Source organism: Mus caroli, chromosome 2 (assembly GCF_900094665.2).
Source record: "Mus caroli chromosome 2, CAROLI_EIJ_v1.1, whole genome shotgun sequence".
NCBI lineage: Eukaryota > Metazoa > Chordata > Mammalia > Rodentia > Muridae > Mus > Mus caroli.
Window position 1 is genome coordinate 113,537,850 of NC_034571.1, and position 13,922 is coordinate 113,551,771.

General features: G+C 44.9%; 2 protein-coding genes across 6 annotated transcripts in view; one reads left to right on the forward strand and one right to left on the reverse strand.

Moving 5' to 3' along the window:
• Nucleotides 1-9,053, forward strand: part of Stard9 (StAR related lipid transfer domain containing 9) — an 85,637-nt gene extending 76,584 nt beyond the window's left edge. For 3 of the 4 annotated variants that reach the window (XM_021186561.2, XM_029472766.1, XM_029472757.1), the window contains 7 exons: nt 5,779-5,896; nt 6,018-6,139; nt 6,348-6,412; nt 6,535-6,737; nt 6,897-6,976; nt 7,153-7,311; nt 7,751-9,053. In XM_021186561.2, coding sequence (XP_021042220.1) covers nt 5,779-5,896; nt 6,018-6,139; nt 6,348-6,412; nt 6,535-6,737; nt 6,897-6,976; nt 7,153-7,311; nt 7,751-7,885 — 882 coding nt within the window. In that variant the 3' untranslated portion in view covers nt 7,886-9,053. Of the gene's footprint in view, nt 1-5,778; nt 5,897-6,017; nt 6,140-6,347; nt 6,413-6,534; nt 6,738-6,896; nt 6,993-7,152; nt 7,312-7,750 lie in introns of all 4 variants that reach the window. The other variant, XR_003835581.1, reaches the window with a different exon arrangement.
• Nucleotides 9,054-10,826: 1,773 nt separating this feature from the next.
• Nucleotides 10,827-13,922, reverse strand: part of Cdan1 (codanin 1) — a 14,888-nt gene continuing 11,792 nt past the window's right edge. For both annotated transcript variants that reach the window (XM_021155975.2, XM_021155974.2), the window contains exons 27-28: nt 12,847-12,954; nt 10,827-12,052 (exon numbers count right to left, since the gene is read on the reverse strand). In XM_021155975.2, coding sequence (XP_021011634.1) covers nt 11,927-12,052; nt 12,847-12,954 — 234 coding nt within the window. In that variant the 3' untranslated portion in view covers nt 10,827-11,926. The remainder of the gene's footprint in view (nt 12,053-12,846; nt 12,955-13,922) is intronic.

Consider the following 13,922-nt stretch of genomic DNA (forward strand, 5'->3'; position numbering starts at 1 on the left):
TAAGATTTGTTTCGAGGTTTTCAGTGGTCTGTGTATTTTTATGTCAACACCACAGTTTTGTTCCTAAGGTTCTGTAGTATGCCTTGAAGTCAAGCATTGCGAAGCTTCCAGCTTTGCTCTTTTTATTCAAGATCTGTCTGGAGTACTTTGCATTTCCATGTATTTTTCTGTTTCTGAGAAAAATGGCATTGACATTTTGATGTGAAATTTGCTGAATCTGTAGATTGTTTTAAGTCGCATGGACATGTAACTATATCTCTTTTAAATAGTGAACTTTTGGGGAGATATTGCCATATTTGAACTTAAAGATTTAATTTTTTTCACTTACGTGTATGTGTTTGTAAATCTGTGCATCAGATCCCTGGGTCTGGGTACAGTAGATATGGAGATACAGTAGATATGGAGATACAGTAGATATGGAGATACAGTAGATATGGGTGCAGACCTGAGCTGGGATCCTTTGGAAGATCAGTGCTCTTCCAAACCTCTGAGCCATCTCTCAATGCTGGTCTGAAATTTCTTTCTTCAGTGTTTTACGATTTTCATTGTGTGGGCATTTGACTTTCTTAAGTTTATTCTTAGCCACAAAATAAATAAACGAGACACCTATTGTGGGTGGGATTATTTTTATGTTTTGTTTTCTAGTAGTGTAGAATGGAGTTAGGGACTGTTATAAACTGACACGAGTACCGAGAACTGACTTGGGGTCCTTTGTAAGAGCAGCACATGCTTTTTGTTTTGTTGAGACAGGGTCTCACTATGTAGCACTGGCTGTCTAGACCAGGCTGGCCTCGAACTCAGATATCTGTCTGCCTCTGCCTCCCGAATGCTGGGATTTTGGGCATGCTCTGCTATACCTGGCTGAAGAGCATGCTCTTAACTGCTGAGCCATCTTTCCAGCTCCTCAGTGTTTTATTGTGTTCTGTTTCCAAGTATTTTATTGAGAACTTTAGCATCTGTATTCACCAGAGAGATTGGTGTATAGTTGTGCTATTGTGTCCTTGTACTGGCTTCCTAGAATGAGTGAAATTGTGTTCCTTTCCTTTCTATTTTATAGAACAGTTTGAAGAGGAGCATTGGCATTAACTTGAAAAGTTTGGGGGCTGGAGAGATGGCTCAGTGGTTAAGAGCACTGACTGCTCTTCCAGAGGTCCTGAGTTCAATTCCCAGCAATCACATAGTGGCTCACAACTATCTGTAATGAGATCTGACGCCCTCTTCTGGGTGTCTGAGGACAGCTGCAGTGTACTCACATGTTTGATGGAATTAGGTAAAGTCCTGGACTTTGCTTTGTTGGTTGATTCTTTTTTGCTGTTTCATTCTTGTTGCTTGTTACAGATCTGTTTCTTTCTTTTTTTAATAATTATTTATTTTATGTATGTGAGTACACTGTCACTATCTTAAGACACACCAGAAGAGAGCGTCAGATCTTATTACAGATGGTTGTGAGCCACCATGTGGTTGCTGGGAATTGAACTCAGGACCTCTGGAAGAGCAGTCAGTGCTCTCTCCAGGCCCCATAGATCTGTTTCTTAATGCTCACTTGATTTCATTTTGGTGGCCACGTGTATCTATCCAGATGTAGATTTTCCAGCTTTTAGGAATCTATTCTTTCATGATCCTCTGGATTTCACTTATGCCTGGCCTACTCTCCCCTTTTCATTTTCATTTAGTAATTTGGGACAGCTCTCTGAACTAGTGTCCTCTCTTTCCCTTCTGTGTCAAACCTGTTTGAGTCAGTCACTGTACTAGACCAGGTCTTGTTCATGAGGTGGCTTCTCTTGCTACACCGTGGAATGTCTGTGGGGTCCCCAGTTGATGGGGTCAGGGCGCGCTCTCTCATTCCCAGAGCAGTAGGTCCATTATCAAATGGCTTCTGTCGGTAGCATCCTGGGGGATGACTAGGACTTAAACCCTTTTCCAAAGCCAGGCTGTGATGATTTCAGGTTCCTTATCTATCTAGACTATAAGCCTGTGAGTGTTGTGGGTCTTCCCAGTAGCCAGGCTTGTTCCATTTCCACTGATGGGTTCCTGGACTCTTAAGTCTTCACCCCTGCAGCAGAGAAGCATCTTCCTGGGCAATAGAACTAGGGCAAGTGCTGGGATAGTTTGTCTCTCCTGCTGTGGTCCTGCCTCAGGTCTTTGGAAGTTATAGGTTTCCTTTTGCCACGGTGAGGAAAGCCAGTGCTCTTTGGTAGTTGCTCCTGGAAATCTGAAGTCACATTCTGCTTCTTTGTATTTGTGGAGGAACAGGTGACCAACACCAGGTCCAAAATGTTTGTTCTCAGGTCACATGTGCCACACTGCACACAGTCAGCAAACATTGAGGCATAGTGGATAGTCCTCTATGTTTCTTTAGGACTATTGGCATGTCATTGTCAAATCCTAGATATCTCACCATCCCCTCACTGTGAAGCAGCATTAGCTAGATCTTACCTTTTCCCAGACATTAGTGAGATACATCTAGTATTTTACCTCCTAAGTTTCTTTTTTTTTTTTTTTTAAAGAAAGGGATAGCTTACTACACTCTACGACCAGTGGTTATTTTTCTTTCTTTTTTTTTTTTAAATTTATTTATTTATTATATGTAAGTACACTGTAGCTGTCTTCAGACACTCCAGAAGAGGGCGCCAGATCTCGTTACGGATGGTTGTGAGCCACCATGTGGTTGCTGGGATTTGAACTCTCGACCTTCAGAAGAGCAGTCGGGTGCTCTTACCCACTGAGCCATCTCACCAGCCCCCCTCCTAAGTTTCATACTAGGTTTTAAACCGAGACAAATTTTACAATAGGGGCTGGTGAGATGGCTCAGTGGGTAAGAGCACTAACTGCTCTTCTGAAGGTCCTGAGTTCAAATTCCAGCAACCACATGGTGGCTCACAACCACCCAGAATGAGATCTGACGCCCTCTTCTGGAGTGTCTGAAGACAGCTACAGTGTACTTATATATAATAATAAATAAATCTTTTTTAAAAATTAAATTTTACAGTAAGGGAACATAAGATTTCCTAGAGCATTACTTTTTGGTCTTTGGAGAATGCCATCTTGCTCATTTATTTATTTGTTCCTATTGGCTAATATGAAGCTATTCTTTCATCCTTGGGATTCTCTAAAAACATACTGAATCCTTATGCACATGATGTATTTTTAACATTTTTCATATTTTATTTTTTCTACAATTTTTGTTAGCAGATATATATATAAAATATATAAAAATATAAAATATATAAAATAAAATATGAAATATATAAATAAAATATAAAATATATAAAATAAAAATATAAAATATATAAATATATAAAATACTAACCAGTATTTTCTTGCTTTGGACTTTTAAAATTTTTCTTTAAAAAATGCTACAATATTGTCTTTGACCCACAAAGCATAAAGAATTTATTTGGTCTGATCTATAAAATAGGTCTCTGATATAATCCCTGTTCCCGATGCCTACCTAGTTTTTGATTCAATATTAATTCATGATTATAGCTGGAAATCATCACCGAGGGCATTGAACCTCAAGAGGTCAGTTTGTGGTTGAGGAGCACAGAGAAGAAGTGAGGGGCCTGGAGAATGGGGAAACAGATCTTGATAAGGCATGTGACAGCCTGCAGAAAGATGGGGCTGGCAAGCATCTTAGTGCCCTTCAGCACTGTGGGGTTTGGAGGAGTGGTGAGGGCTGTGCAGGTGAGAGGTAGGAGGTGACAGATGGAACACTGGCTTCAGCAAGCTCAATGCTGAGGAGACATCTTTGTGTTTAAATGCTAATAATATCTAGTGACAAGGGCGAGGTGGGGACAAGTGGAGAGAAGTGATTAGGTAGAGGGATCCTAAGGGTTACAGGTCTAAACAACCATTCGGAACCACTGCAGCAGGAGGACGAGGGAGGAAGGCGGTAGAACTGTTTATTTAGCGTGTGGATATGTATGCACATACCATGTCACACTTTAGGAGGTCAGAAAACAGCATCCAGCCAGGTGTGGTGGCACACGCCTTTAATCCCAGCACTTGGGGGGCAGAGGCAGGTGGATTTCTGAGTTCGAGACCAGCCTGGTCTACAGAGTGAGTTCCAGGACAGCCAGGGCTATACAGAGAAACCCTGTCTCAAACCCCCTCCCCCGCCCCCCAAAAAAACCAGCATCCAGTATTGGTTCTGTACCAGGGACTCTGATTCTCTAGCTTGGTGGCAGGCACCTTTACCTGGTGAATCATCTCACTGGCCCGTGTTTTTGTCCTACCAAGGAGGTGGCTCAGACAGTGTGCTAACCAAGGACAGCAGAGACCCAGAGCTCTGGTCCTAGAGTAGGGCTTCTGGCTCAGTATGGCACCTAGCCAGGGCCAGAGTCTGCTGTTCAGAGCTCATTGCTTCTTCCTTATCTCCCCTTCACTTTGACTTTATTATCTACACTAAACTCCTTGTATCAGTCAGGGTTCTCTAGAGTCACAGAACTTACGGGTAGTCTCTGTATAGTAAGGGAATCTGTTGATTACTTACAGTCTGTAGTCCAACTCCCTTACAATGGTCAGCAGCAGCTTTGAATGGAAGTCTAAGGATCTAGCAGTTGCTCAGTCCCACAAGGAAAACAGGCAAAGAGAGCAAATCTTCCTTCTTCCAATGTCCTTATGTAGGTGTGGTTCGGATTAAAGGTGTGTGCCTGGATCTGGGACTTGCTTTGTCTACCTGCCTTAATCTTCTGGGATTCATAGCCACTATGCCTCAAGATCTCCATGCCAAGGTCCAGGTCAGAAACTTGTATCTCCCAGCCTCCAGATTAGGATCACTGGAGGGCCTCTGGATTATAGTTCATTCCAGATATAGTCAAGTTGATAACCAGGAGTAGCCACTACACCCCTCCAGTGATGGTCTCCTTCCTGCTGCCACCATGGTTCAGGTGTCTTTTCACATACTGACCCTGGAGTTTACCCATTTGGTAGAGGGCCTCTTCTGCTGGAGAAATGAGCCAATTTTAGGCTGATTAGAGTATATATAAAGGCTGGTTTATTGGTAAACTACTCTTTGGCACATGCCTGCTGAGAAAGAAGAGAGAAGGGAAGGTGGGACTATATAGGGAAGAACTTCTGGGAGAAGGGCAGCCCAGCCCCTGGGCTGGAAAGTTCAGAGTAGAGGGTAGGGTATGCCAGGTAGGAAGTGAGGGATGCTGGGAGAACCTGGAGGCCAGGACTGCTTTAGTGTGTAAAATATGCACCTCAGCCCCTTGTCCCAGGTCTGAAACCCAACAGGCCCCATGCCCAGGTACTGGCCATCCTCATTGCTGTGGTCTCCGATCTGCAGTGAAGGTTTTCTAGCTGCTGTCTATTGCTGTAACCTCTTGAGTCTTAGTCACTGTTCTGTTGCTATGAAGAGAGATACCATGACCAAGGCAACTCTTACAGGAACAAGCATTTAATTGTGGGGGTTTTCTTACAGTTTCAGGAGCTAAGTCCATTATCATCATGGCAGAGAGCATGGCAGCAGGCCAACATGGTGCTGGAAAAGTAACTGGGAACTATAGTTTGATCTGAAAAGAGTAACACTGGACCTGGCATCAAGTCCGTACCCAGTGGCATACTTCCTGCAACAGGGCCACACCTCCTAATTCTTTCAAATACTGTCACTCCATGGTGACCAGCAGTATCACCCTGGATGAGTCTGAAGGCTTGAAGGCACTGGGGGCCATACTTATTCAAACCATCATAGTGTCCAACATCCTGAAGTCGAATTGCAATTTGGAATAGTAGAAGGCATTGTGGATCCTGCTCTGAGTGTCCTCTGTTCTGCAGGAGGACTCTCAAGTGCCAGATTCCCAAGACACTTGGATAGGGGACTGGCGGGACCGCTCCACAGTGAGGAACAGTTACCTGTATCTGACTGGGTCTTCCTGGAAGAGCTTAGCCCACAGTGAGTATAAAGCTCAGGGAATGATGTCTGCAGGATTTACTGGCCCAAGATTCTTGGCCCTGTATCACTGTCCCACCACCCTGGCGTTCAGGTCACTGCAGAACCTTCATCTCTGTTGTAGGCCGCAGAGCCTCGATGGGCAGTGGCTGCTGCTCTGCCTCCAGCCTATCCAGCTTAGGGACCTGCTTCTCCTTCCCCTACCAGGACTTGGCCAAACACATTGTCAACACATCAATGGCTGATGTGAGTCTCTGGATCTATTCATTCCTCCCTCCTCCTGCTGCTATAGCTGGACTTATATTGGATGGGGAGGGAGACAAAAGGAGTCAGGCAGATTAGGACCCCCAAGGCACTGAGGCTTCGGGAACTCTTTAACTTGACAAGAGGGCATTTAGTAAATGTTAGCCATACTGATGAACCTAGAGGCCTAGCTTCTACCCTCTACCCCCAGGTAATGGCTGCTTGTTCGGATAATCTCCACAACCTCTTCATCCGCCAGGCGACAGATGGCTGGAAGTAAGTTATTTTGCCATGCTTTGGTCCTTCCGCATTATTCCCCTCCTCTCTGCTCCGCTCCCTGGCACACCCCATGCTAGCAAATTCCTTTCTGACTGTTTCTTGCCTCTGGTATCCCCAAGCTATCAGGGTGAGGAGCAAGAGGTACAGCTTTACTACAAGGAATTCTCTTCCACTCGACATGGGTTCTTGGGTGCAAGTGTGGTGTCCCAGCCACTCTCTCAAGTTTGGGCAGCTGTGAGTGATCCCACTTTGTGGCCTCTGTATCACAAGCCCATCCAGACAGCAAGGCTACATCAGAGGGTGACCAACAGCATCAGCCTGGGTGAGTCTAAGGGCTTGAAAGCTTCCAAAGGCCTGGCAGGGAGTCAGCACTGTTGGGAACTCTAGACTTCTCGGCAAGACCGCCAGGGATCCAGTTATGGAGTAAAGCAGGGGCTTCTGAACACTGAAGAACTAGGATTCAATCTGTCTGTCTTTCTAGTGTACTTGGTGTGCGATACCACACTGTGTGAGCTGAAGCAACTGCGAGATTTCTGCTGTGTCTGCGTGGAAGCCAAAGAGGTGCCCATGTTGGGTGGTAAATGTTATGGGGTGAACTTAGGCTAAAGTGTTGTGACGAGCAACTAGTGGGGTGGCTTCAGTGCTGACGGCATTACCTCCCATCACCCTAACTATACTCAGACCTGCCCGTGTTTTGTCATTACACAGGCAGGACTCACATGTATCTCTGTCCCTAGGGGCGCCTATCAATCATGGCAGCTCAGTCTGTGTATGATGCATCCATGCCAAGACCTAGCAGAAAAATGGTCCGAGGAGAGATCCTGCCCAGTGCTTGGGTCCTACAGCCTGTCATCATAGAGGGGAAAGAAATAACCAGAGTCATCTTCCTTGTCCAGGTGACACAGCACTACATCCTGTCTCATGGCATACCTTGGGATATTTCTCTCCAGTTGCATAGAATCCAAGAATCCACAGTTGTCATGCCATTTGGCCAGAGTGGGCTAATTAGTAAGGGGAATCAGAGAGGGAGGAATAAGCAAGTTGAGTCTTTGTGAAGCTCCCATCACCAGAGATTGACCGACTAATATCCTGTGGCAAGCCACGGTGTCCTTAGGAAATAGATTGAAGCTGAAAGCAGCAGCAGATCAGAATCCTCACTTACCTTCTTGTATGGCTCTCCACTCTCAGACCAACTCCAACTTCATCACTGAAGGGGAGGGGAAAGCTAGTACTTAGATCTAAATGCTCAGGGGTCCAAGTGCATCTCCAGTCACCACAGCCAGAGTGGGTTGCTCCAGGTTTGTTTGTACCTTCAGTTCTTCCTTCTGCTTTCAGGTGGAGCTGGGTGCACCAGGCTTCCCTCCCCATCTTCTCAACTCCTGTATCAAACAGCAGCCATTGGTTGTGGCCAAGCTGGCATCTTTCCTTCGGTTAGCATTGGGCCATCGAGACAGCAATGCTGAGATGTAGGCCCAGGACAACTGAGACTCTACAGCTGCTTCTAGACCCCGAGGCAAGAAGAGCCCAGGCTGCCTTCTATACAGATGGTATAGCCAACTATACAGATGGCACCAGCCCAGGGTTGCCAGTAAAACCAGTACTTAGTTACCTCTGAAGAGTGAACAACCTGAAGCTCCTGGCCCTAGCTGTCTAGTATGAAGTATGAAATCAACTCACCTTCAGGATTTCTCACCGTTATTTCCCGCCTCTGGGACTGATTGGTACACCATGTGTTCAAAGGCTAGAAAAACACGGTCTGTAGAGCTGGAGGCTGCAGTGCTTTGGCAAGGTGCCTCCTTTGCAGGCAGGCACTGGCCAAGGGTGCTCTGGATCTGCCTCCAAAATTTAGCTCCATTGTGTGATGGAGTGGCAGAAAGGATCAAAGCATACAGTTTAAAGAATCATCTGTACCAACCAGATTCTGACTCCGAATTCTCGCTCATTGAACATTTACAAACATTCACATTACTCTCCCCACTCTGTGTGTCACTGTGTAGTCAGTACAGTGGGAGACCACTGAAGAAACAGACAGGGTGTGGGGCCTGAAGACCAATAATAGGTAGGGACAGCCACATGATGCTTGCAAACAAGGTAAGAGGGATTTCAAGTCTTAGAGAGGATTAAGTTTAGCACAGGCCTTGACCTTGTACTAACATACCTCAAGTTCCCAAATGCTGGGATTATAGACCTGCCACACTCAGTATCTTCTTTGTATATTAGTAGGGTGTAGTAGCACATAGCTCTGGTAGTAGAAACAGGAGGACCAGAAGATCATCCACAGATGGCCAGCCTGACACATTAGACCCTGTCTGAATGTCTTCAGCTCAGTACTTTGAAAGATGCTCAATAGTTTTTTTTGTTACTTAACTGTTTTAATATGATAGAATAGAAAAAGGGCGTTTTGTTTGGTTTGTTTTGGTTTTTTGTTTTTTTTGTCTTTTTTTTTTTGATCTTGGCCTGGTTGAACACTCTGAAGATTTTCCATGTTGATTCAGAAATGGTATTTCTGTCACTCCAAATCTTTGATGGAAGAAGGTTCTTTTAGGATTTAAGACTGGTTAAAGAGTAAATTTCTTTATAAGACTTTTCTAGTCCTTTCTATTGCAAACTGAATGTTTTAAAATTTGCTTTGGATTTATCTTTATGGTAGTTTTTGGCAATATTTGATAATGCAGTGTTACACATACGCCTACCAATTTCCTCCCTGCCCCCTTCCTTTTTGTGTGTTTTTTGAGTCAGGATCTCACTCTGTAGCTTTCCAAGTCCTACACTAAGGATAGGAGCTACCATGCCCAGTTTCTACCTCTTTTCATTAAGTGCTTTACTCAGACTATTAGCCAAAAAAAAGTCAAAATATTACTTATAAAAATTAAAAAAGCCAGGTAGTGGTGGGGCACACACATTTAATCAGCACTCAGGAGGCAGAGGCAGGCAGATTTGAGTTTGAGGCCAACCAGGTCTACACAGTGAGTTCCCAGGCAGCCAGGGCAAAACGGAGAAACCTGTCTCGAAAAACAATAAGCAAATAGAATGTGCCATTGAAGGTGATATTGGCAGTGTTTACAGTTCAGGGTTGAGATTCTACATTCATCGGCTAGTGTATGAGCTCAGCTACTGTAGGAATCTGACAGCACAGGGTGAACAGCCCCTCCTGAGACCCGAGTCAGCAATCTGAAGCACGCAGTCAACTCTCTAGAGCTTCATCTCCCACATCTGTACATTTAACCATAGATCAAAAGATATTCCAGCAACGTTTCTTGTCATAATTATTTACATATCGTTACATTAATTACATCATTTCTGGATAACATATTAAAGGATACAGAAGGGGAAAAAGAAAACCCAAGAATGTGTATAAAAGGATAGATGTAGTTATAACACTATGCCATTATATATTAAGATGGTTGACCACCATGCATTTCCATATGTGTGGGCCTGCACTGATCCTAGAGAGCATAGGCATCGCCCGAGGCTGGGTCTGTCCCTGTCCAGGCATGGAGAGCTCTGTAGAAAGTCCCAGGTGCCTCGAGGCCAGTGGTCCACAAAACACACAATACAAATACCACTAACTATAACCCAGAAGGCTGCTTTTGGTAAGAAAGAAGTTCTGAGGTAAATCAGCCATTCCAGTCCCTACAATACAAATATCAAAAAAAAAAGAGTACTTGGTACAGAATGGAGAATAACTAGTTCTCTACTTGAGTACCTGCCTGCCTTTACAACCAGTTGTTGGAGCAAGCTGTTCTAAGTGCACCTTAAGACAGGCTCACTTCATGGCTGAGTCCTTCAGTCAGAACAGTTTTCTGAGCTTCAGGCTTTCTTAGCTAAGCAAGATGAGGATTGGCTGTTGGTCTGCTGCTCACCTTTACCAGGACTCAGCTTTCTGACACTTCCAGGCAAAGAAAGAGAAAACCATGACTGCCCACTGTGCTTGGAGCACTTGCCTCACATGTGAGGCCCTCCCTAGGTTTGATAACCAGTACTGACAGAAACCAGCAGTTTGTCATCAATGTGTGAGGCCCCTAGGCCCAATCCTAGACTTAGAAAAGGAGTTAAGGGAAGGAAGAAGAGGCATACACCAGAGGGTTAGTAGCACTGGAGTGTAAGTTTAGAGAAGCTTAACTTAGGTCAAAACCCTTTTTGCCAGCTGCAAAGTTTTCCCCTAAGAGTTTGCAGTTGACTTCGAGTTATCATTGAGCACCTTCTGATACTTCCACTAGAGTCTGAGTCTTAGCACCGAGTCTTAGCACCAAAACAAACAAAAAACAGCTGTCAGGGATAAAAGCACATTATCAAAATACTATCTTTGGGCACATGGTGGCACATGCCTTTAACCCCAGAACTTGGGAGGTAGAGGCAGGCAGATCTCTCTGAGTCTAAGGCAATCCTGGTCTACAGAGTGAGTTCTAGGACAGCCAGGGCTACAAAGAGAAACCATGTCTTGAAAAACAAAACAAAAAACCTTAAAATCAGCTGGTTACAGGGGCTGTCAAAATAGCTTAGGGCTAAGCCCAAATGACCTGAATTTGAGCCCTGGGATCCACACGATGAAAGAACTGACTCCCAACAAGTTGTTCTTCAACTTCCAGAAGTGTGCTATAGCACTTGAGTGCAGTCACACGGAGTATAATAAAAATTTTAAAAATCACCTCATTTATAGAAATGAGGTCTTGCTAACTATATCCCAGAAGGCTGCTTTTGGTCAGAAGGAAGTTCTGAGGTAAATCAGACATCATGGATAGCGCTTGATGCTAGTTCATAGCAGACTGTGTCTAAGACTGGCTCTCAGCATGACAGACGCAAACATCATGAAGAAGCAAAGCAGCTCGCTTACTGCAGTGCACAAAGCCCACTTTCAGAAAGGGGATGAAAGCAGGGAGAACAGCCATCACAACCTTGTTAAAAGTTTTATTTTAAAAAAGCCCAAGCCCCTTAGATTTTCTCCATCAGGCTTGGCCTGACTAATTCCCTGCAAAGAGGTGACAGTCCATAGAAGACCAAGTTTCACTTAGGCAAGTCCTACCTTATTGGCTGTCAATATTTGGGGATAAGGGTGACAGTCCAGCTTCTGGACACAAGAAAAGGTAGACTTCCAACTCCATGTTTGTCAAATTTCTCACAAGCAGAAGTTCTTTGCCTATTAAGATTTCTCAGAACCACACAGTTTTAAGAGATGCTGGGATAGCAACTTGAGGCTCGAAATACATTGATCAGCACAAGCATTTCTTTTAGCTGGATTAAAAACGCCAGCCCTTCTGTTCCAAGATCGGAGTCTCTGGGCTTTTCCACTGTGACTCTGAATCAGGTTCTCCTTCCTCTAGATCTCAGGTGTTGAGGCGGGCCGGTGTCTGGATGCTTGAAGCAACACACTTCCTTCACTTAGGAGCAGCAAGCCCGGTTACACACCTGGACACTCTTGCCCCAACAAGGCGTGCAGTGGGGTCTTGAGCCTCCTCCTGAGGCACAGGAGGCAGGTTCTGGTGACATGCCCAAGAGGGCTGCTTCCTAGCCCTAGCTTTGGGCCAGTACTGTCCCTCGATTTGGTTGCATAAGTTCACAAGCTCTCAGCTGGGGTTCTAGCAGATGGGGTTCAGCTAGGAACAAGCGAAACAGTGTTGACAATTCTTCTGAGAAGTCCTGAAGTAAGTAGAAAGGTTAAGAGAAAAAGTAATTCTGGATGTTCTGTCCTTTCCGAGGTCAATCCTAAATAAGCACGCACAGCCATTCAGACACTGATAACGCAGCGGTTCCATCTAATGTCTTCTATGCAAAAACAGATACAAATCCCCATGACTGCTAAACTAAGGTTTCAAGTTCCAGCTGGGAAAGCAGACTCTTAACAGGAAACAGAGGCTTTAAATTTTTCAGGCATAGCTGGGCAGTGGTGGTGCACACCTTTAATCCCAGCACTTGGGAGGCAGAGGCAGGTGGAGTTCGAGGCCAGCCTGGTCTACAGAGTGAGTTCCAGGACAGCCAGGGCTACACAGAGAAACCCTGTCTCGAAAAAAAAAAAAAAAAAAAATTCAGGCACAAGGTATTGATCTCATTTTGTGGGTACAGTTTTGCTCTGAATCACAAGAGCATTTTAAATATAAGTTGAAATTTACTTTGAGTTTCAAATCCCCAATATTCACTGTGTCGTGCTGCTGCTTTCCAATTGTCCTTCCCCCCTCTGCTCTTCTGAGAGTCCTGCAGAATGGTCACTCAGATCAAACCCAATAAGTACTTGGTCTCATGGTAGGCCTGAAACACTTGGTAAAAATGTATGTAGCTGCAGCTATGATGGACCCACAACTAGAATCTCATTACCCAGCAAGTAGAAAGAATGCAAGTTTGTGGTTAGCCTGAGCCACATAGGCAATCTTTAGGACAATATATTAATGAGACATATATTAATGTATGACAAAGGAATTAACATTAAGACTCCTTACCCCTGGCCACTGGGCCTCATTAAGGCTGCCTAAGCAGGCTTCTATCTCCAGATGTCCCATGAGATCCTTTTCTACCAGCTCCCGGAGTAAGAACAGTAGCAGGTCCCACTGCAAAACACCACAGAGAAAGTCAAAAGTTGTCAGGAGAGACTGAAGACTATATAGCAGTCTCAAAAGAAGACATCTCAAAGGATGGAGCTGGGGTTGGAGATAAAGCTTAACATGCTGTTAAGAGCAATTCCAACACTCAGGAGGCAGAGGCAGAGGTAGAAAGATGACAAGTTTGAGGCCAGCCTGATCTACAGAGTGAGTTCTGGCTACACAGAGAAACAATATCTTGAACCACCTCCCACCCCAAAATAAATAATAAAAAAGTAAATAAAATAAATGCAAATAAACACTGAAAAAAAAAGAAAAGAAAAGCTGCCCCAAGGAGGAAATTGAGACAAAAGGAGCATGTTTTAGCAAGGATGAGGAAGAAAATAAAAGAAACAGCAGTTATAAAATCTGGAGTGGGCACTGGATAATGTTACTAACATGACTTGCAGGGAATGAAGGGGTTGACTGCTCAGCAAAGTTCTGATGTGCAAACATGATGGCCTGTGTCATGGGAGACTAGGAGCATGGGCCAGCTTTCCTATGTTCATATCTACAGGGCTGGCTCTCCCACAACTCCTGCAATGTGTAAGGCTGCTTTCTGGAGTACTGTAGGTGGTTAGGGTAAGGGCCAGCTCTTCCTTGGATCCATGTAGTACAAGTATCTACCTGTAACCTTAGTGCAGGCGGGGCTAGAGGGAATCCTGGAAGCCAGCTGGTTTAGCCAACTGGTGAGTCTCAGTTCAGTAAGAACAATGCTCACTGACAAGTGCACGCTACCTCCCACTATGGCTGCCGGAGCTGGGCATGATGGCTCATATTTCTAATCTGCACTTGGGGAGGCAGAGGCAGGAAGAATGCTGTGAATTTAAGACCAACATGAGCCGGGCGTGGTGGCGCACGCCTTTAATCCCAGCACTCGGGAGGCAGAGGCAGGCGGATTTCTGAGTTCGAGGCCAGCCTGGTCTACAAAGTGAGTT